The sequence below is a fragment of the Corythoichthys intestinalis genome, chromosome 12 (assembly GCF_030265065.1).
Source record: "Corythoichthys intestinalis isolate RoL2023-P3 chromosome 12, ASM3026506v1, whole genome shotgun sequence".
Taxonomy (NCBI): Eukaryota; Metazoa; Chordata; class Actinopteri; order Syngnathiformes; family Syngnathidae; genus Corythoichthys; species Corythoichthys intestinalis.
The window spans coordinates 22,232,951-22,255,706 of NC_080406.1; the positions used below are offsets into that span (position 1 = coordinate 22,232,951).

Below are 22,756 nucleotides of genomic sequence, written 5' to 3' on the forward strand. Positions count from 1 at the left end.
AACTAATGAGAATATAAATTCAAGATATTTTGTTTACCAATGGAAAAATGGACCTTTCAGTAACGTCTGATAATAGTTACTGGACCCAAATTTGTAATACTACATTTACAATGACTAAGAATAACAATATCCAACTCATCCAGTTTAAAATACTGCACAGGTGGCATATAAGTCAATGTAATATGTACAAAATTGGGTTTTCCGAATCCGACGAATCTACAAACTGTAACGAGGATACTCCAGATACATATTTGCAACCTATTTGGTGACAACAGTTCAACATTTCTGTACAACAGTTATGGTTGCAGATAAAGAAGAAATTCTCATTCCTTTTGAACTGCAGGATTCTATTGTCTCAAAATCTTTGTCTGCTTGGCGATCTGAATGGTAGTAATATCTCAAATTATCAAGCTCTATCGCGACTAGCTAATTTAACAATAGCTAAAAAAAAATATTGCTAAATTGGATAAAGAAGCAAAATATTAACACAAACCAACAGCTAAATTTAATCAAGGAACATATAACACTGAAGAAAATATCAGCAAACCTGACAAAATAAATTGGACAATTACGAAAAACCATGCGCAACATTCGCTATAATGCTGAACCTAGAATAATGATTCTTTGTTGCCTGTGAAGGAATGGCATAACAACAATAATGAAAATGTATCCATACAGTGGGGCAAATAAGTATTTAGTCAACCACCAATTGTGCAAATTCTCCTACTTGAAAAGATCAGAAAGGCCTGTAATTGTCAACATGGGTAAACCTCAACCATGAGAGATAGAATGTGGAAAAAAAAAAACCCCAGAAAATAACATTGTTTGATTTTTAAAGAATTTATTTCCAAATTAGAGTGGAAAATAAGTATTTGGTCATCTACAAACAAGCAAGATTTCTGGCTGTCAAAGAGGTCTAACTTCTTCTAACGAGGTCTAACGAGGCTCCACTCGTTACCTGTATTAATGGCACCTGTTTTAACTCATTATCGGTATGAAAGACACCTGTCCACAACCTCAGTCAGTCACACTCCAAACTCCACTATGGCCAAGACCAAAGAGCAGTCAAAGGACACCAGAGACAAAATTTTAGACCAGCACCAAGCTGGGAAGACTGAATCTGCTATAGGTAAAAAGCTTGGTGTAAAGAAATCAACTGTGGGAGCAATTATTAGAAAATGGCAGACATACAAAGACCACTGATAATCTCCCTTGATCTGGGGCTCCATGCAAGATCTCACCCCGTGGCATCAAAATGATAACAAGAACGGTGAGCAAAAATCCCAGAACCACACGGGGGGACCTAGAGAATGACCTACAGAGATCTGGGACCACAGTAACAAAGGCTACTATCAGTAACACAATGCGCTGCCAGGGACTAAAATCCTGCACTGCCAGAAGTGTCCCCCTGCTGAAGAAAGTACACATCCAGGCCCTTCTGCGGTTCGCTAGAGAGCATTTGGATGATCCAGAAGAGGACTGGGAGAATGTGTTATGGTCAGATGAAACCGAAATAGAACTTTTTGGTCGAAACACAGGCTCTCGTGTTTGGAGGAGAAAGAATACTGCATTGCATCCAAAGAACACCATACCCACTGCGAAGCATGGGGGTTGAAACATCATGCTTTGGAGCTGTTTTTCTGCAAAGGGAACAGGACGACTGATCTGTGTGAAGGAAAGAATGAATGGGGTCATGTATCGAGAGATTTTAAGTGAAAATCTCCTCCTATCAGCAAGGGCATTGAAGATGAGACGTGGCTGGGTCTTTCAGCATTACAATGATCCCAAACACACAGCCAGGACAACAAAGGAGTGGCTTTGTAAGAAGCATTTCAAGGTCCTGGAGTGGCCTAGCCAGTCTCAAGATCTCAACCCCATAGAAAATCTGTGGAGGGAGTTGAAAGTCCATGTTGCCCAACGACAGCCCCAAAACATCAATGCTCTAGAGGAGATCTGCATGGAGGAATGGGCCAAAATACCTGCAACAGTGTGTGAAAATCTTGTAAAGAGTTACAGAAAACATTTGGCCGCCATTATTGCCAACAAAGGGTACATAACAAAGTATTCAGATGAACTTTTGGTATTGACCAAATACTTATTTTCCACACAATCTTCCCCACATAATCCCATCACAGTGTTGGGTGGACTGCCAGCCCCCGTGCAGTACTTCCACTTTTCGGCAAGACCATCACACTTTTGAGTGGGTTCACGCAAGCCTGGGTGCGATTAGACACACTCATGTAGAGAGATTGTCAGTGGCCGGATTAACGATCAAGTAGCATAGAATAGCATGTCAACATATCCTCACTTATATGTAATTCACTTAATACTGGGTTGCACACCTCACTTGATTTGTGTATGCTCCACCCTGCCTAATCACGTCCCCTTTGACTTGACTTCTCTCCTTTTATCTTCGGTTATTAGGCCTCCCACATGGTGTCCACGGGTAAATATAATTAGCTCATGGTAGCACCACTATGTTCATAGGTAACATAGGTGTGTTAAAATGTATTTTTTTGTATGTTCTTTCCCTCTTCTGTCTGCTTCCTTTCTTTCTGTCCCGCCCTGACCCCTTCCAGTTTGCTGCTTTCTAGTAATGAATAAAACATAATAAACAACCACAATGGGAGTATTTCAAACTCCCATGTGATACATTAAAACTGTTCAGACCATAAGGACACTCAGATTCATATTCTCCATGTCTGAGCAGCTGAACAGGACAGGTTAAAAAAAAGAGAGCATTGGCTGTTGTAAGACAACAAAATCCCATTCATTTTTCTGTGACACCCTGTATTTTGTCCTTACCTGCAAAATGTTTTTCACCGCAGATTCCAGTTTAGTGGCGTCGCCTACCCCGATTGAGGCAGTCAGGCCCAGTATCTGAGGAAGCGGCACAGTCTCCTTCTGCTCCTTCTTCAACAACCTGTTCTTGTTCTTCAGTTTCAGGTAATGCATCATCACCCGGTTATAGACTTCACCCTTCTTAGTGTGATGACACTCGTCAATTATCATTAGAGTGATATCTGGGAGTAAAAGACAAAACACATAAACACAAGTAAGCAACTAATGAGTTATTAGTGACTATAGAATTATCATGCTAAAAATAGCTTGGAATAAATTAAACAGTGGGTGCTCCGATACCAGTGACAAGATGAGCCTGTCATATCTCCTTCTCTGTTAATAACCAGCTATATTTAAATTTTTAATGACATCAACAAGTAAGAAAAACATATTCCCGGAGGGAACAAAGTGTGGCGAGTTGATGTTTTGTGAATGATAGATGTTCTCATGTGAATTTCGTCAGCCACACAGTGATGACTTGAACAGACGTAGGAAGTGAAAACCAGGAGTAAAAAAAATGACGGAAAATAAACAAAACATAAAAAAAAAAAAAAGAAAGAAAAGCACACGCTTTCAGGCGTTTCGACAAACAGCATATGTTCCACTTAGGTAGATATTCCGCCTTGGACTGCTGAGTGCCAACAAGAACTGGAAGACCTTGACAAGATCCTGTCATGTGTCGTCAGGGGACAGACTATGTGTCCTCTGGGTGGCTTCCTGTTACCAAATATATTACCTTTTGCACTTTAAGTCTCAAAACACCACAGTGAAAGGTTTTACTAAATATAGTCAGACCTAATTTAGGTTTGTAATTTTTTTTTTTGTAATTTTTTTTCTAATAAAGATAAATGAGTGACTCTGAAGGACCATGGGGCTTCTGGGACATCGTGTGTAAAAGTATAGTTAGTATAGTTAGTGGTAGAGCAGGGCGGTAAACCGAAAATTTACCGTTACCGAAATTCTTCACGATGACCGATGTAATTTTGACCATGTCCGTAAATTCGGTAATTTAATAAAACAAGAAAATATAGTCTTTTCATCCCGCTTTGACTCTGTGTTGTTCGGCTATGTTCATTCCCCTTTAAGAAAGCAGTCAGTGTGCTTACGTATTGAGTCATGTGGTTTTCAGGAAGCCAAACAAACAGAAGCCCGGTAGGCTATCGCTAGCGGCTAATGCTACAAGTAAACATGATGGAGTCGGGCTTAAGGGAGGTTCGCCAAACTTTCACCCGACATTAAGTAAACTTTTGGCGGGTTCCAGACGGGCTTTCACCCGTTGTCCTCCCTGGTTCTCACGATTTCAGGAGAGAATGCTTTCAGTGCTTTCTTTTGGTAGCCAAGCCACAGCTAGCGGCTAACAGTACAAATGAATAACGGTACAAATGAACGTGATGGAGTCGGATAGCGGCTCTAACCTCCTCGAAACGGCTTAAATTAATGAGTGGACTGGGCACGGACTTCATGTAGCAATCATTATGTCACGTTGTTTGTTATCTTTGTGTGATTTCTCTGAATGCTTTCATGATGGTAAAGCACTCAGCATAAAGTATAATCCAACAGTGAAGCCTATATATGACAGTTTAATGGCCACAGCTATTTTTCTGTATGTGTTTGCTTTATTCTGCCATTATAAAATCTTAAATGTTTCATTGGCATCAGAGCAATACAGCTTTAATCTGGTTGTGTCTGTGTGGGGGGTGCATGTATTAAAAAATGTTCTGGAAAAAAAAAACCTGAAACCTTGACGTAAACACTTGTGTTGAATAATTATGTCACAGCAGCCATTACCAATAAGTTTTCTGAAGTGTACTGTTAAAGCTGCAAGTCATTTGTGTTACAATGACATGTTTGCACTGTCGTCATATTGATTTTTATAATGTTGTACATTTTTTAAGTCATACAAGCTGTTATAAATGTTCACACTAGAATTCTTATTGCTTACAAGATTTTTTTATACTTAATGTTTAGAGTGCATGTGCAATTGTTAAATTTAAAACTGGTAAATAAATTTAACGAGAAACGGTTAATTTGTATTCCATGGATTGATCCAAATTTTCAAATTATATAACAGTCCGCTTGGGCGAATTTATCGTCATTTATCGTTATCGAGGTAAATCTGCTCAATTTATCGTGATACGTACTAAGGCCATATCGCCCAGCCCTAGTTAGTGGCATCACTGATTTACATTGAGTGGGTCGGAGTCTTGCTGTTTTCAAAATTTAAAAAAAAGTAGAAATAAATAAATAAAATATAAATATATAAAAATTCAATTCAAACCTATTGAGGCCTTTGACCAAACCTTTCGGAATTAGATAATTAAGCTTTTTTTTTCTAATTCAAAACTGATATATCTAATCTAGCAAACCAATATCTAAGCAAATTCCCATTCAAAATTCTTCACATTTTAGAGCATGATTTTAAACTAGGGATGTCCCGATGAAATGTTTTTGCACCCGAGTCCGAGTCACCTGATTTTGAGAAACTGCTAAAACCAACTGCAACTACAGCTGATATGAGTCCCGATCTGATACCGAAAAAAAAAGTGTTGTTAAAAAAGAAAAAGAAAAAAGTTTTAAACATGTTACTGTCCCACCGTGCAGCCTTCATAATTTGAATTTTTTTTAAACAAGAATAACGCAGAAAAATGCTTGTCTTTTTTGAATGCTTCACTGAGTGATTACGTCCAAATCCACTCATGCTTTGACGTTCACACGGCTGAAAACTAGAAGTGGGAACCTCTTGGTACCTCACGATACGATACGATTTGCGATACAAAGCTCACGATAACGATGATCTGACGAAATGGCAATACATTGATTATTGATACATTGTTCAGAAAATCATTCTAGTATATTATACAAACAACTAATAGTTAGAAAAACTTCTGCTGTGAATTGGATTGAGTTTATCACTAGTAGACGTCCAATCCATTTGAAGTGGAAGGGTGGCAACGAATGAATATTCGCTGCCATACCTCCTACTTCAAACGGATTATATGTTGATGGCCGTCAGTGGCAGCCAATGAGGTAATTTTGGGCTATTTAAGATAATTTTCCTGTTGATTTTCGGTTACTTCCCATTGATTTTGGGGTATTTTATAGGTCACTTCCTGTTTACTTTGAGTTACAGAACAGGAAGTAACCTGGGAATCACCCAAATGAATAGGCAGTGACTCAAACTCAACAGGAAATGACCTGTAAATGCCCTAAAATGAACAGCAAGTGACCTGTAAATGCCCCGAAAATCAGACCGAATGACTGTGAATGCTATGGTTTTGAATGAACAAAAGTTCCCAGTCTAAATGGATTGGGCGTCGAGAACCGTCAATGGCAGCCTTAGAGTTAACGGAGACACTATTATGGTGGAAGATTTTGGTTTCTGTTGGTACCCTTTTTTAAAAAATAAATAAATAAAAACAAAAAAACAACACTGACACCTTTTTAAAACGATATCTCGATTCTTGACAGGAGCATATCGATAACCATTTGGGATTCAAAGTATCACGATATATCACCATTTCGATGTTTTGTCACACCCCTACTGAGAACAGCCTGTCACTTACACAATGAGTTGCCACAGCAAACTTCCGCGAGTGTTTAACAAGCTATATGATGATTGACACATTCAGGCTTTGATGGTAGAGCTACCAAGCTTCTCTGGAAAGATCAAAGCTTCACCCCTGTCAATCATCGTTTAAAAAACACTCAAGGCACTGCTGACCAAGAAAAGCAGCAGGAGGGAGAGTGAGAGGCTGTACGAGCATGAAGCAGACAAACTTAAATATATTTTTAAAATAAAAAACCCGATTCTTTTCACTCGCGGCAATGTGTGGCAGAAAATTAAAGTAAATACAAAATAACTCGACGGGGCTAAAAATGAACATTAACCCCTTAATGCCTGCAACATGAAGCAATTCTCAAAGAATCCCAAAACTTAAAAAGTAAGGTCCTAATGGTCCTTTTTTCAAATTTGTAGAAAAAGAAAAATCAAAATGAATATGTGTAATAAGCGCTCTAATATCTATAACCCTAGCTAAATCCAGATTTTTTTTTCTCATGGAACCTGCAGATGCATGTTTTGACTTACATCCATCAACACCCCCCCCCCCCCCCCAATTCTAAATTAATCTCAAAATAAAGAAATTCTGAGTGTATCAAATGTCATACACTAGGCTAGAAGGGGTTAAGTGCAGGGAAACTAATCACCATACGCTCAATCAACCTTTTTTAACAGCGGCTTCGCCTAACACTTGACAGCAAATATCCTTGGTCACTGGCATAATGAGTTCTCCAGTCGTAAAAGGTTTTTTGGCTTTAGCTATATGGTTCGCCACCAGGTATGATGCTCTCATTGAATACCCTTTTATTGCCTCGTTTGCTAGCTTTTAGCCACATATTATGCAGAATGGACTTGGTTGTTGGCTCTTCAGGTGGCCTTTTCCCGTGAAAAATCTGTCTACAGACGTCGCTGCGCGCAGCACACAGCTCACAACAGCTAACGTTACTGTTTACATTGGCTGACGCTGGGCTGCTACAGGTGTTGAAATACCCCAGTAATTGCGGCCAACCCCTAGAGGGCAACATACACAAATCTCAATTTCGATTAGTCAAGAGGCACGGGCCAGAATGCGGTTGTTAACAAATTATTACCGGTATATTTCTGCAGCCTAGTAGCAAATGCGCCACGGTACGGTATCGGTCCCCAGCCTGGTGGTTGGGGATCACAGAGATAGAGGACTAGCAGTTGACAGACATGAAATGATGCCTGTGAGTTGGACACAAACCAGTCTAAAACACAATTTTGCCTAGATTTTGTCTGGGTACGAAAATACAAAGTTCAAACCCCTTAACCTTACTCACCTAACCCAGGTTAAGAGCCACTGTCTTAGAGGTTCCAGTGTTTACAGTCATGTCATTGGCATATACTGTAAACAAGTACATTCATGAGTGTTGTACTTAGACTGCCAACCAAGTGCTTATTCGTGTCTCTTTCGCTATGTGAAACTAAAAATTATCGCACTCTGTTAAAAAATAACTTTTAAGAATGTGTACACAAAAAGTGCAAAATGACAATACATTAAATTGATACATTCGTATCATTCAGAACCATTTGCTCATGCTCTGCCATTGTGAAAGTAAATGGCCGTCCCATCTTGGAAACTGGGGTATCATAATAAAATTCCACTTCTCCAGAAGAAAGTACAACTCAAGGGGGTGTTCACATGCAGTTTTCGACTCGACAAGTGGTTTTTGCCGTAATTACGACACCACATGATAATTATTACTTAATTCTGGGTCATATCATCTAAAAATTAACTGCAACACTAAATTGTGGTGGTCTATTTAAAAAAAGAGAATATTATCATAAAATGGACTAAATTTAACGGATGAGAATGATGATGAAATATTACACGTTTTGTAGGCTATATTTATAAATTAATTGCAAAACGCTTTTAAGAGCATTTGTTATAGTGCAGTCATTCTAAACTCATTTACAGTTGCTGTAGTTATTTTTGGAACAATGGTTGTGGTGCATACATACATTTTATCACAAAAATTGGGGTGAGTTCATCAAGTCAATCTTTAAATGTACAGCTGTCTCAATCTTTTCAGATTTGCCAATATCAGAGAAATTCAACCAGCTTTGTTACCTAAGTTTTGGAACAGTTTCAAATCATACCCTTCAGATGCAATCCCTTATCTTCTCCTTGAAGAGACTCCTCTAAGCAATTTTCCAGAATCTGGGCTGTGCATATGATGACGTCATTTTTCTTCACAATATCTGTGAAGGAGATTTTCAGCATGGATTTTCCACTGACTCTTTCCACTTTATAAGCCTGCTTCAGAAAGCGATGGAACTCTGTGCTGTAATGCTGCTCAACAAGAGGAATCTGTGGACCATCATCAAAGAGAACATCTGTCACCAAATGCATTTTCACATCCCCAAATGTTGAGTTTTTTTGTTGTTGTTTTTATCTGGAGAAAAATAGAACAATTTAATCCCCCACACGCTCTCTGTTTGGATTAAAAAGTAGAAGCAAATATTTTCCTTTTTTTCCAATATAAAAATCAACCCACAACATATGAAGAGTTTTCACTCCAAGTTCAATGAGAATTCTAAACCCCAAATAAAGATGTTTTGGGTGTATTTGGCGAGGACTGATATTTTTGTGGAATATGTTTAAAAATACAACTGATAATTTGTAAGGCAGGGCAATGTTTTGACATTTTCTTTTGGTCAGGAAGAAGGGAAGTTGAGTTGCATACAAACACGGTTCCTGAGGTGGTTCCAGGGCTAGAAAGCCATTCATCTAAAATTGAGTAAGTAGGAATTTTTTTTCTGCAAAGTATAACAGTTCCCACACATGCCAGACAGGAAAAGTGTGCAGGGGAACCTTATGGCATGTAATTTGTGGTCAGCTGACCCACATGTGCACGCTGACTAAAAAGATAGAATGTTTTCTTTGGATAGGAGAACAGGGGAAAGTGGGTCAGTGAGACTGCTGCAAACAAAAAAATAGAATACCTCATATCGTTCAATAGTTTACACTATATTTTCGTACCGTGTTCACAAGGATGACCACTTTGCCTGTTTTCCCCTTTGCCCTCCTGTCGTCCAGATGTTGGCGGGCAATGTAAACTGCTACCCTGGTTTTACCACTTCCAGTCGGGAGGCATATGATGATATTTTCCCCCTCCAAGGCAGGTTTAGCCACGTCCATCTGATAGTCTCGAAGAACAATATCAGCTTTATCTGGGCCTCCAGCAGCTGCGTCCGAGTCACGCACTTCTGTAATGCATAAAAACGAAGTCTTATGGTCAGCAAACTATAATTACAAGCATAATAATGCTTTGAAAAATGACACACAATTTTTTTTTTTTTTCATTTCCTCCAAGTTGGATTGTTACGGTGAAGTATTTAATATGGAGCATCAGGGCCAAAGAAATAAAGAGGAAAAAACAGGACTATGAGAATAAAGATGTAGTATTAGTATGAGCAAAAAAAGTACTATTATTAAGCTGCGAGAGTGAAGTCGTACTATTAGTACGAGAATTACGCCGTTTAATACAAGTTTAAAGTGCCTGTGACACGAAAAAGCATGTTTATTTCATAATACACGCGGTATTTTATGCCCCTGAATGATATGGGCCGCTTGGATGTGTGTGGAAGCGATCGCTATTTTTAATTAGTTTTTTGAATCCCGCGCCATGAAAATGAGTGACTTCCGGCTTCGGTCTTGCATTGAGGAGGAGGGCGCTGTGACGTGTACGGTAGAAGACGTCCTCTTCACGCTACAGTGTACTGTTGTGTATGAGGACGAAGGATTCAGCTGATTTTGCGGATTAATACGTTTATTTTTCGCATCACGCCAGCCAAACGGCTGCAGAAAAATTATTCTGTATGAGGGAGAGGCGTATGCACCTTTTTGGAGTTTCAAAAGGTTCCCATTCACCGTGGATATTTACTGTGGGACCATTGGACTTATGAGGAAGTGAGTAAACATCTTGTTTTGTATTATGTCAAATACGAATACAGCGATTACAAAGTAAACACTACAAACTTCCTTTAAATGAAGGACTACTTACGTTTGATCATTGATAGGAATGTAAAAAGCTCTCCTAATGCTAATTAGCAGCAGCACGTTAGCTGCACAACAAATCCAGCCACCCTCCTCCGGGGAACGAACTGTAAATTGCTCTCCGCCGGGCGGTTTGCCGATCTACTAAGATAATCGACAACCGGGTCGTCATGTCAAATAATCCAGGATAGTTATGTGTGATTTTCCACTTCGAAGACTTTGAAACATCACTCGGTTCGGGTTAGCATGTCGGCTAGCTGTCACGGCTTCTGGTTTGTTTACATTTTCCGAAGCCGGGGAAGGGAAATGACATATGTCCGATTTAGGTGTCATAAAATATCGTTCGGGAGGTGCGACAGTAAAGGTGAAGTCGACATTTTTGACCATTATGGAGTAATTTTGCCATGTCGTCCTGAATAAATGCATTTTTATTATTTCATATTCCATTCAGCACAAGACTGTTATTTGTCATGAACATGCCATTTATTTAGCAATTGGGGAAAATACTTGGATAAAAAGAATATCCTGTAAAAATATTGAAGTAAACAGACAGAAACAATGACATTTTGCCGCTCTCTTCGTCGCGTTTTCCCCGTTGTGAATAGTTCCCCCTCGACGAGCTGACTGGTCCTTCTCAAGCCATTTATATAGCTATTGGGGAAAATACTTGAATAAAAAGAATATCCTGTAAAAATATTGAAGTAAAGAGACAGAAACAATGACATTTTGCGGCTCTCTTCGGCGCGTTTTCCTTGTTGTGAATAGTTCCCCCTCGACGGGCTGACTGGTCCTTCTCAAGCCATTTATATAGCTATTGGGGAAAATACTTGGATAAAAAGAATATCCTGTAAAAATATTGAAGTAAAGAGACAGAAACAATGACATTTTGCGGCTCTCTTCGTCGCGTTTTCCTCGTTCTGAATAATTCCCCCTCAATGGGCTGAATAGTAAAACTGATGAGCCCAGTCTACCGCTGATGTCATCCACCTGTTGGGGACGCTAAAGCCCTATAATGGTAGGCGTGGCCAACCGGCAGATTAAAAAACTAATTTCCCGTCATCTGTGCTTTTTCTAAATTGTTGTATATAGTCGAATCATCTCAAAATATGATTCTAATTCACATAATAATGCCATTTAAGACTTTTTTTCTCGTGTCATATGTTAAAGTCATTATGTGTTCAGGCTGCGACAACCTTTGATTACAGTCGCTACTTCGTGCTTCAAACATCGTGCTCTCAGTCTATCGCAGATTTTTTTCAGTTAAAAAAAAATAAAATAAATGCAGGACTTTATAGAAATGTCCCATTAGATCACGTACAGCTTGTTAAAGTTAACTATTAGTGACAGGGGACCTGCTTTGAACTTGCCAGAGAAGCTAGAGAGTAATACCTTTCAAAGGCGGCGACTCGTTTAACTTGTTAATCATTGGCTGTAGTGTGCTATGACAACTCATTGTGTTCTGTTGTGTGCTGTTCTAAGCAGAATTAGTTGACTTGAGAGGACTCACTCAATGACGAATTTAATAAAGAACTATACTTTCCAATGCCAAATCTGAATAAATAAATTGAACACACACACACACACACAAAAAATGTAAATAAGCTACACATCTCTCATTCAACATTCTCATTAAAACCGCGAAAACCGAGGGATCACTGAATATTTCACTGAGAGTAGATTTGTTAGCCTGACTTTTGTTTGCCCGTGCTTTTTTTGATCCCCGGCCACTTTGTTTTTAATTTTTTCGTTAACTTGCTAACCTTGTTAACATTTTCTCACCACGCTCGTGTTTTTCGCCTCTGCTATAACCACGTTTGGGATGGGAAAGTTAACAATCGATTAATAAATGTGTAGACAAAGAATTTGATTAGCGATTTTTTGTCGGCAGCTACAGTTGTGGTCAAAAGTTTACATACACTTGTGAAGAACATCATGTCATGGCTCTCTTGAGTTTCCAGTTATTTCTACAACTCTGATTTTTCTCCGATAGTGTGATTGGAACAGATACTTCTTTGTCACAAAAAACATTCATGAAGTTTGGTTCTTTTATGACTTTATTATGGGTTAACAGAAAAAGTGATCAAATCTGCTGGGTCAAAAATATACATACAGCAACACGAATTAGCAATTTCTTGTGAGTGATTATTGACTTGAACAATCATTGACTTGAACAAGTCAGGAAAGTCACTTGGAGCCATTTCAAAGCAGCTGCAGGTCCCAAGAGCAACAGTGCAAACAATTGTTTGTAAGTATAAAGTGCATGGCACTGTTTTGTCACTGCCACGATCAGGAAGAAAACGCAAGCTATCACCTGCTGCTGAGAGAAAATTGGTCAGGAGGTTGAAGATTCAACCGAGAATCACCAAAAAGCAGATCTGCCAAGAATTAGAAGCTGCTGGAACACAGGTGTCAGTGTCCACAGTCAAGCGTGTTTTGCATCTCCATGGACTGAGAGGCTGCCGTGCAAGAAGGAAGCCCTTGCTCCAAAAGCTGCACCTTAAGGCTCGACTGAAGTTTGCTGCTGATCACATGGACAAAGATAAGACCTTCTGGAGGAAAGTTCTGTGGTCAGATGAAACATAAATAAGCTGTTTGGCCACAATGCCCAGCAATATGTTTGGAGGAGAAAAGGTGAGGCCTTTAACCACAAGTACACCATGCCTACCGTCAAGCACGGTGGTGGTAGTATTATGCTGTGGGGCTGTTTTGCTGCCAATGGAACTGGTGCTTTACAGAGAGTAAATGAGATAATGAAGAAGGAGGATTACCTTCAAACTCTTCAAGATAACCTATCGTCATCAGCCCGAAGATTGGGTCTTGGGCGCAGTTGGGTGTTCCAACAGGACAATGACCCCAAACACACATCAAAAGTGGTAATGGAATGGCTAAATCAGGCTAGAATTAAGGTTTTCGAATGGCCTTCCCAAAGTCCTGACTTAAACCCCATTGAGAACTTGTGGACAATGCTGAAGAAACAAGTCCATGTCAGAAAGCCATCAAATTTAACTGAACTGCACCAATTCTGTCAAGAGGAGTGGTCAAAGATTCAACCAGAAGCTTGTGGATGGCTATCAAAAGCGCCTAATTGAAGTGAAAATGACCAAGGGACATGTTACCAAATATTAGCGCTGCTGTATGTATATTTTTGACCCAGCAGATTTGATCACTTTTTTCTGTTCACCCATAATAAAGTCATAAAAGAACCAAACTTCATGAATGTTTTTTGTGACAAAGAAGTATCTGTTCCAATCACTCTATCAGAGAAAAATCAGAGTTGTAGAAATAACTGGAAACTCAAGAGAGCCATGACATTATGTTCTTCACAAGTGTATGTAAACTTTTGACCACAACTGTATAAGAGCATTCGCGTTCGGGTCTTGTTTGTGAGCTTGCACGCTCCAGTGATTAGAGGAAGGGAGTTCACTGCTACATGCTGGCTGAGTTGTGTAAATAAGGCCAATTGTATTGTTTATATTCTTTGTTGATGAGAAGTTACTACTTAGCACTGTAGCTGAGTATGCTAATCAGTGTCTTAAGTTTCCCTTTGTATTGTGTTTTGGTGAAGCATATTAGCATTTGAGTTAGTAAAGTTGCCTCATTCATTTTTATAGGGAGGTGTTGCATAACCACATATTTTGCACACAACATAATTAACTATGTACACAAAAAAATCTATCGACCCACAGTAGCGTTGCTATCAACTGGTAGATCGCAATCGACGTAATGAGCACCCATGGCTTAGTCACTTATCAACACAAATTCCCATTCAAACTGTAAATGGACATACGTATGAGAGAGTGCAGTTTTGGAAATAGGAATTATGAGCAACAGTTGCATTAAGAAAACTGATTCATCAGTCTCCCTTAACCTTATTCTATTGCAGTTCTATTTAATTCTATTTAGTTGCAGCCTTGTTATATGTATGGATGCAGTGTGGCTAATAGCTAAAATGGCTGCTACGTGTTTTACGTAAATTATCATATCTTAGCTGGGAGCTACGACGAGGAATTGGCATAAATCCTTCTAATTGATTATAATTTGATGTACTTCAGCCAAAAGATTAAGGATTTCTTTATTTGTGAAACCAATTCGAAAACACAGCCTCACGTGATGCTCTCAATATTGTTAATTTTAACAGAGGTAGCGAAGAACTACGTAAAGTATGTAGCAGCTAATTTAGCGACATTAGCCGTACTGCATTCATACCTGTTAGGTCATGTAATGGTACGACTTTATCATTGTACTAATTTTACTTTTTTTCTCATACCAATACTGGGACTTTATTGTCGTCCGCAACTTTTTTCCCCCCTCGTACTAAGAGTACAACTTCGTTCTCGTACTAATACTGCGACTTTAATGTTGCGGTGTTTTTTTCTTTCTTTGGCCCTAATACTCCGACTACATTGTAATCTGTCAAAAATACATTTCACAAGAAAAATAAATCACTACTCCTATAGCTGGTTGACATTTTGAACTTTTACATTTATTTATTTATTTATTTTACTTCTCCACCCTATTTCTATTACTGTTTTGATTATCAATTAATCACTAAGAAACCTTGTTTTGAGTTAAAGTTATCCAAGCCCTTGGTATTTCAGCCTTCCAACAGTAAATATTCTCAGATTTCTGTCATTGTTCATGAAAACAGACAGATTATTTTTGTGTTGAATCAAAATAAAGCATTTGCAAACATCTGCTTTGGGTTTGGAAAGAAAAACGGTCAACATTTTTGCCCTTTTCTGACAGTGCATGTAACAAAACAGGAACTGTATTATAATCAATTTGTTTCTTCACTGTTCATTTGCAGTTAACGTCATGTTCTTTAATAAAGGGATGGAAGTAATATTAAATGATCTGATTCATCTATTAATTAAAATATCAAGTAAATTAATTGTTAATTATTCGGCGCCCTACTTTGGATACCGTAACCCCTGGCTATTGAATGTTTCAAGTAGAATTTTTCATTTAGGAGTATTTTACTGGAGAATGTCTTATTTTTGTGTTAAAAAAAAAAGAAAAACTAAAAAAAATCTCTCTTGGAAAAAACACAAACGCTACACGGGTAATTACTACACCAGACCTCCAATATAAAACGTTTTCTTAAACATGCCTCATAGATTGATTTGCAATCCCTGAACTAAATAGAACACATTGCAGGCAGGTAAAATATGGAATATGCATATGAAAGTAAATATCACCACTTCTCTATATATTTACTTTGATGTCCACTAAAGCATGTCAGTGTGTGGAGCAGATGTTGCTTCGGCCAAAATACAAAGACTTACAATTCAAAATAAGAGTCGCATATTCAGTGAAATATGAGTCAAAGCAAGTACCTCAAATATTCCAGGAAATGTGAGGCACCACATTTCTGTCTAAGGCTTAACATCTGCATGTGATTATTAGACACCTACATTTTCCCAGCATACTCAGTCAGGAGTGTATGATTTCATCATGGTTTGTAATGTCACCATTTAGAGAGATCCATTTGAGTCAAATGGTTTTAATTCATTTACTTTGCCAAGTGTGACGGGATAAAGAACGGAACGTGTGTGATGCTTCCCCTTTTTCTCTGTGCTGTTTTTTTCTCCTCATTTCTAGATGCCCCCCGGTTATGAGTTCTACCTCCCGCTCAAGTTTGTTCCCAGTGTAGTAATCATTTGTATTGGGAATTTCATGTGAGGGGTTCAGGGTTGTTTTAAGTTACTCGTTGACTTAGTTTGTGAACTGTTGTTTGAGCGAACAGGTAGTAAAACTGCAGTGTCCATAGCAGTTTGTTTCCTTCCATCCTTTTTTGTACAGATGAGTCCTGGACAATTAATCGATTTTATGAATTAGGGTAATGTAAGCTTTTTTTTAAATTACTGAAAAGGCAAAACGTTTTGCCTTCAATGAAGTACACATCAAAGGGAGCCGATTCTTTTTTTTTTTTAACTTTCCACATCACACATGCAGGTGATTGTTTTATTGCTTTATCAGGTTTAAAGTTCAATTTTTCAACCCAATGCCCGATATCCTTAACCTTTTGTGAGGATGGTAATAGAGGAGAGCATGATAAAAATTATACTAAAATTGGTTGACGTTTGGATATTGGCGGCGATATCTGAAAGGGGCTTCCAATAAGCGGTGATCTGAAGATATTGAGCCAGCACATGTTTTTCATTTGACGCCCTGGCTACGCTCTGCCCTCTTTAACCTCTGCCTGGTTCATATCTGTAAACATATGAAACATATTATTTGGTAATGAACACATGGAAACGTCCAGAGCTCTTACCAGCATGTAAAAGATTGCATCATGTACTATATTCAAATCCAAATTACATTCTAAGTACTTTGAATATGCCTTAAAGTGTGTATGACACCAAAAAGCATGTTTATTTCATATTTCACATGGTGTTTTATGCTCCTGAATGAAATGGACCGCTTGGATGTGTGTGGAAGCGATCGTTTTATATGTTAAATTTTTGAATCCCGCGCCATGAAAATGAGTGACCTCCAGCTTCAGTCTCGGGTTTAGGACGAATGTGAATGTGACGTCACCCGGGTCAGCATCGCACAACACAGCATTGCTTTATAGCATGCAGATGGATTGCGGTTTCAGTTGATTTTGCGGATTAATTCATTTATTTTTCGCATCACGCCAGCTAAACAGCTGCAGAAAATTGTTGCTGCACCAAGGAGAGGCGTGTGAGCCTTTTTTGGTTCAAAAGGTTCCCGTTCAGCGTGGATATTGGCCAAAAAAAGCCCTACTACTGTGGGACCATTGGATTTACGAGGAAAAGAGTAAGCATCGTATTTCGTATTATGTCAAATACTGGGATCATGGCACACGTTTTAATACGGATGTGGGTTGCATTTTGTGGCTGATTGTCCAACGGGAGTATCACCCGGCCAACGACCGGCGGCTAGTTTGCACCCCCTCCCCATACTCTGCTTATTGCCCTCTTATGTCAAATTTTCAACCCCATCAGAAATTGCAACTTTGTGTTGAAAATGGCCGCAAATACTGCGATTACAAAGTAAACATTACAAACTTTCATTAAATAACGGACTATTTACTTACGTTTTATCACGGACCGACATGTAGAAAACGTCTCCTCAAACACATCCTGCCATGTTAGCTGCACAACAACTGCACACTGCTCTCTGTTTACGTCTTCGCCATGTAGTAAAGCATTATTTTACGCCATATTCGTGTTGACCATGTGGCAGCTACGCGCTCCTCCGACGTTGCCGGTTTGTCCAGCGGTACTTTCCAGTTGCTTCCCCAGGCGAGCTCTCCTGTCCGTAGCAGGGGAACGAGCTGTAACTTGCTCGCCGCCGGGCGGGTTGCCGATCGGCGAAGACAATCGATAACCCCGCTGCCGTGTGACATAATACGGGCTAGTTTTGTGTGATTTTTCGCTTTGAAAAGCGAAAATAAGACTTTGAGACGTCTCTCGGTTTGGGTTAGCATGTCGGCTAGCTGTCAAACCTCTTGGTTTGTTTACATTCTCCGAAGCCGGGGCAGATGATGAGAAAAGCCTGACTAACTACGGTGGCATAAAATATCGCTCGGGAGGTGCGACAGTACAGGTGAAGTCGACAGTTTTGACCATTATGGAGTAATTTTGCCATGCCATACTGAATAAATGCATTTTTATGATTTCATATTCCATTTAGCACAAGACTGTTATTTGTCATGACCATACCATTTAGCAATTGGGGAAAAATACTTCGATAAAAACAATATCCTGTAAAAATATTGGAGTAAAGAGACTGAAACAATGACATTTTGCGGCTCTCTTCATTGCATTTTCCTTGTTCTGAATAATTCCCCCTCAATGGGCTGAATTTTAAATCTTTGAAACCATGACCCTGCCAACATCATCCTCCTGTTGGGGATGCTAGAGCAGTGTTTTTCAACCTTTTCTGAATCACGGCACATTTTTACATTGCAAAAAATCCCGCGGCAAAAGCCAAAAATTTTCCAAAATTACTTTCTGTACAGTATATTTGATTACAAAATAGTTTCTCAGTTTTTATACTTACTCATTGTGAAACTTAAATCTGCAGGAATCTTCTTCAACGCTCTCAGTCTCTGTTTTTATTTTTTATAGGCTTGAAAAGCTCAGAATTATCAGACAGGTGGACTTCAGCAATGTCTTTAACCACATTATGGCCGAGCATTTCGCTGACAATGACTTTGCAAACACGTAGTATTAATGTCCCTGCCACATTGTGGAACTTTTTGGATTTAGCAACAAGTTCAGCAACCAGCTAACTGGCTTTGAGGGCTTTCTCATTTACCATTGCAGTTTTCACAAAGGCGAACAAAATAGCTCATAGTTGGAAGCGACGGGTGTTTCTTTGGAGATGATGTTTAAGCTTGCTTGGCACCATGGAGCTGTTGGCTCGTGTCGCGTTCAAGACCTGCTCGGATTTCTAGCCATCAGCCAATTTGCTGTCCTTGACAATGTGTTGGAATAAAACACAAGGGGAGGATTGACGGTCGTCACATATGGAGAAAATAGAAAGGATACTTTCGTGTATATCGACACTTGACGAGTCTAATCAAATGATGTACAGTAGATGTGCTGGGTTCCTCATTGTCCTGGACAGCAAGGTGGCTGATGGCTAGAAATCTGAGCAGTTTTTTCAATGCAACACGAGCAAAACCTCGCTCATCTGCACACGACAGAGAACTTTCTACCTAATCCTTCCTTCCTACTGCAACTCCATCCGACGATGAAAAAAAAAAAAAAAAGCGATATTGGATAATTTCACGCGGCACACCTGACGACATCTCGCGCCAGTGTGCAGGGCACACCGGTTGAAAAACACTGCGCTAGAACCCTATAATGGTAGGCATGGCTAACCGGCAGATTAAAAAACTAATTTCTCGTCGTCTGCGATTTGCTAAATTGTTGTATATAGTCGAATTGTCTCCAAATGTGATTCTAATTCACATAATAATGCTATTTAAAACCTTTTTTCCCCTGTCATACGCACTTTAACCCTTTAAGGTCTGGGCCTATTTTGTCTGATTTTGCATGCCTTTGAAGTTGCCTTTATATTTCAAAGAAAGAATTGTTTAGGTTAGGGTTACTGATGGCAACTCCTGCACGAGCCACCACTTTCCTGCTGGTTTCCTGGGATCACTGCTCACTTCTAGTCGGCTGTTTCGCTCTAGCAAAGCACTAAATGACCAGAGAAATACTTCAGATATGGACCTATCACTAAACCGTGCCCCCAAATCAGAAAACTCTTGTACCAACCGTAGAGTTGCATAGGAATGTACTGTGTGGCTGTGACTTGAAACATCTGTTGTCGAACTTTAAAAATGGAAAAAACCCGAAGGTTACACCCTGTGAGTGTGTTTCCTGTAATTCGGACCCCAGGTTCCCTGAAAGATTGGAGGGAGAGATTTTTTGTGCCTTTTTCAACGCCTAAAAGAAAGATCACCAAATGCAAGCTATATAGTAGATAAGGATCTGTCGTTGACCATATAAACAAGTTAATGATCGATTTAAAAAAAAATATATATATTTGACAGCATGTAGGAGAAATGTAGACTTCACTATTAACGTTAGTTTGCTAACATTTGACTGCCTAATTGATTACTAGCCTGTCACTACACAAATAGAGTAAAATATACATAACTAATTTAATATAAGCTGTCACGACCCCAGCACTGAAAGTTCAACACCACAAACCTTCTATAAAGAAAGGAATTTGTACGGACGCACACGAAGGAAAGCTCTCCTCACACACACACCTAGCATGTGGCTGCGGTGAACTCGACTCCACGCCACTCTTTCACCATTAACGCCTAGAGCCTTTATTTTCGCCATACTCATGTTGCACATTTATGATGTAGGTTAAAGTTGTATAGTATTTAGCACCTCTGGATAATATTGAGAATCCCACTGAATGTAAAAGACTGCTTATTCATAGCCACAAAAACTTTGGGAGCAAAATTTGACACAACACATGACATAACGTTACTAAGCAGTTAACCTCGTTTTTAAGTTGCAAGTGGTAGCATTTCACCTCGATTACAATAATGGTCTCCGCTCTGTGAAGTTTAATACCATTGACATACCGCTCCACTGCATACTGCAACCCTCCTCTGTCTGCTTTTAGATGAAATTCATTCATTCAAAATAAAAGCATTTCATTTTTATAAAACAGGTCTATTGCCAGTTGTAGTAGTGCAAATTAGTAGTAGTGCAGAAAAATTTGAACTCCCACAATCATCCATTAATCGTTCGTTCACTCAAACACTGCCACTAAGAGGATTTGACAGAGCGTTGGGCTGTCCGAGTTTTGCAAGGCGCTGCATCTTTGTGATAAATTCACAGATTGTAAATTTAGCCAAATAGCACCACAGTTGAGCAAATGAGTATGAATTGTTCCCCACCTTGTGGCAACTGCTCTGCATTGCCGCTTGACTGTTGTGTGGCATCTTTGCATGAGCTTTCACTACGGTACAGTTCTGAAAACAAAGCAAAGCAGATACAAGTGAGGAGGCCTTCCATATATGTTTGGAGTGTAGTGACCAGTTACTGCACAACACCCAAGTCGCTGGAAAAATACTCAGCAACATCAACTTTATCTGAGAAAATATATTCATAGCCAAAGACATGAGGTGTGTACATTTTACAGTATTTGGAAAATGTACACAATTATCTGATTATATAAAAAAAGGGTACCTATGGTGTCATCCCCAGTGTCCTTGTGGTCTAAATGCTGTTGGTTAGTAGAACTTTCTTGACTCTCCTTCACTGGGTTACTTTTCGTACTCTCATCTTTTGTTGAGAAAGAGCAACAACAAATTATAAGTTTTATCAAATTGTCATGCAATGGTTCAGGACAGACAGCATTTAGTGGTAAAACCAACCCCCAACAAGTTGTATGTTGTCACTCACAATTTTAACTAGGGATTCACCGAAAGAACAATTCTTGACCGAAAGCGAAAACCGCATATTGGTCACACCTGGCCGAAAAACCCAAAGGCCGAAAAATACCCATGCATATAATTCATTTTTTCTTTCTTTTTTTTCTTTTAAAATGACTTTATTTCATTATTTTCCAATTAATGCAATTTGCCTTGGCATTTGTTCTAAAACCCTGGAAGCTCGAGAAATTTTGTTTAAAAAGTGCCGATTCTGAAACATCATTGGCAGGGGCGGACCCTCAAGGGGTGTGACAATTTGTTGATGTGGATCAATGCTATATCAATTAGTGAAGCACAATTGAATATGATTAGATCAAAATGCAAAATGATTACAATTTAAATATCCCGTTTTGTTAAAAAAAAAAAAAAAAAAAATTAAATCTGATGTTTCATCAACAAAATTGTCATACATATAAAAACTAATTTGTCTTTTTTATTTCTTTAGGTAAATTGGACCTGATTGTGTTAAATGTGAGATGTATTAAAGCAGGGGTGTCCAAACTTTTTGCAAAGGGGGCCAGATTTCGTGTGGTAAACATGTGGGGGGCCGACCTTGCCTGACGTTCTTTATGTTGAACAATATATTTAAGCAAATTTTAGCGAGCCATTATGTGTGTCACATTTGCTGTACTATTTTTTTTAAATTAATAATTTCAACAATCTCGCAACTAGCCTTTGTGGCTAAGCTTTCGACTCTCGGGCTCTTGTGAAACACTGCTGCTGTAACATTAAACTAGCTTCAAGTTGCTTCAATTTCTCGCTACGTATCTTCCCTGTAATCTTGTCATACATGTCAGCGTGTCTTGTTTGGTAAAATCGCCATACACTGAACGCTTTAAAAACAGCAACTGTCTCTTTGCAAATGAGGCAAACACAGTTGTTGCGTATTTTAGTGAAGAAAAAGTCCAATTTCCACCTATCCTTGAAGCGTCGGCCGTCACAGTCAACTTTTTTTTGTTGATTGTCGCCATTTTAGAAAATTGTGAGTAAAAGGTCACACAGGGTAATATTGCTTAGAGTAATGTTGCTTTTTAGTGGGTAAATGAGGAGCAGCATTTAGTGTGTAAGCTACCTCATATGCTAGTAGCAGTACTGCTGACCAATTTATTAAGTCTGTGTGCGGGCCAGACGTTATTGATTTTATGACAGAGGCTGGGGGCCGGATGAAATTTGACCACGGGCGGCATTTGGCCCCTGGGCCGGACTTTGGACATGTCTGTATTAAAGAGTCGATAATGTATTACCGTATTCTTCGGACTATAAGTCCCAGTTTTTTTCTTAGTTTGGCTGTGGGTGCGATTTATACTCTGGAGCGATTTATGTGTGAAATTAATAACAGATTATTATTAGGGCTGTCCCAAACGACTAATTTTCTCCCGATTAGTCAGCCGACTAT

General features: G+C 39.1%; 1 protein-coding gene across 2 annotated transcripts in view; it reads right to left on the minus strand.

Moving 5' to 3' along the window:
• ifih1 (interferon induced with helicase C domain 1) overlaps positions 1-22,756 on the minus strand; it is a 39,461-nt gene that overhangs the window by 10,090 nt on the left and 6,615 nt on the right. The window contains exons 3-7 of one of the 2 annotated variants that reach the window (XM_057853008.1): positions 21,116-21,211; positions 20,824-20,898; positions 9,405-9,631; positions 8,522-8,732; positions 2,806-3,023 (exon numbers count right to left, since the gene is read on the minus strand). In XM_057853008.1, the coding sequence (XP_057708991.1) occupies positions 2,806-3,023; positions 8,522-8,732; positions 9,405-9,631; positions 20,824-20,898; positions 21,116-21,211 (827 nt within the window). The remainder of the gene's footprint in view (positions 1-2,805; positions 3,024-8,521; positions 8,733-9,404; positions 9,632-20,823; positions 20,899-21,115; positions 21,212-22,756) is intronic. The other variant, XM_057853009.1, reaches the window with a different exon arrangement.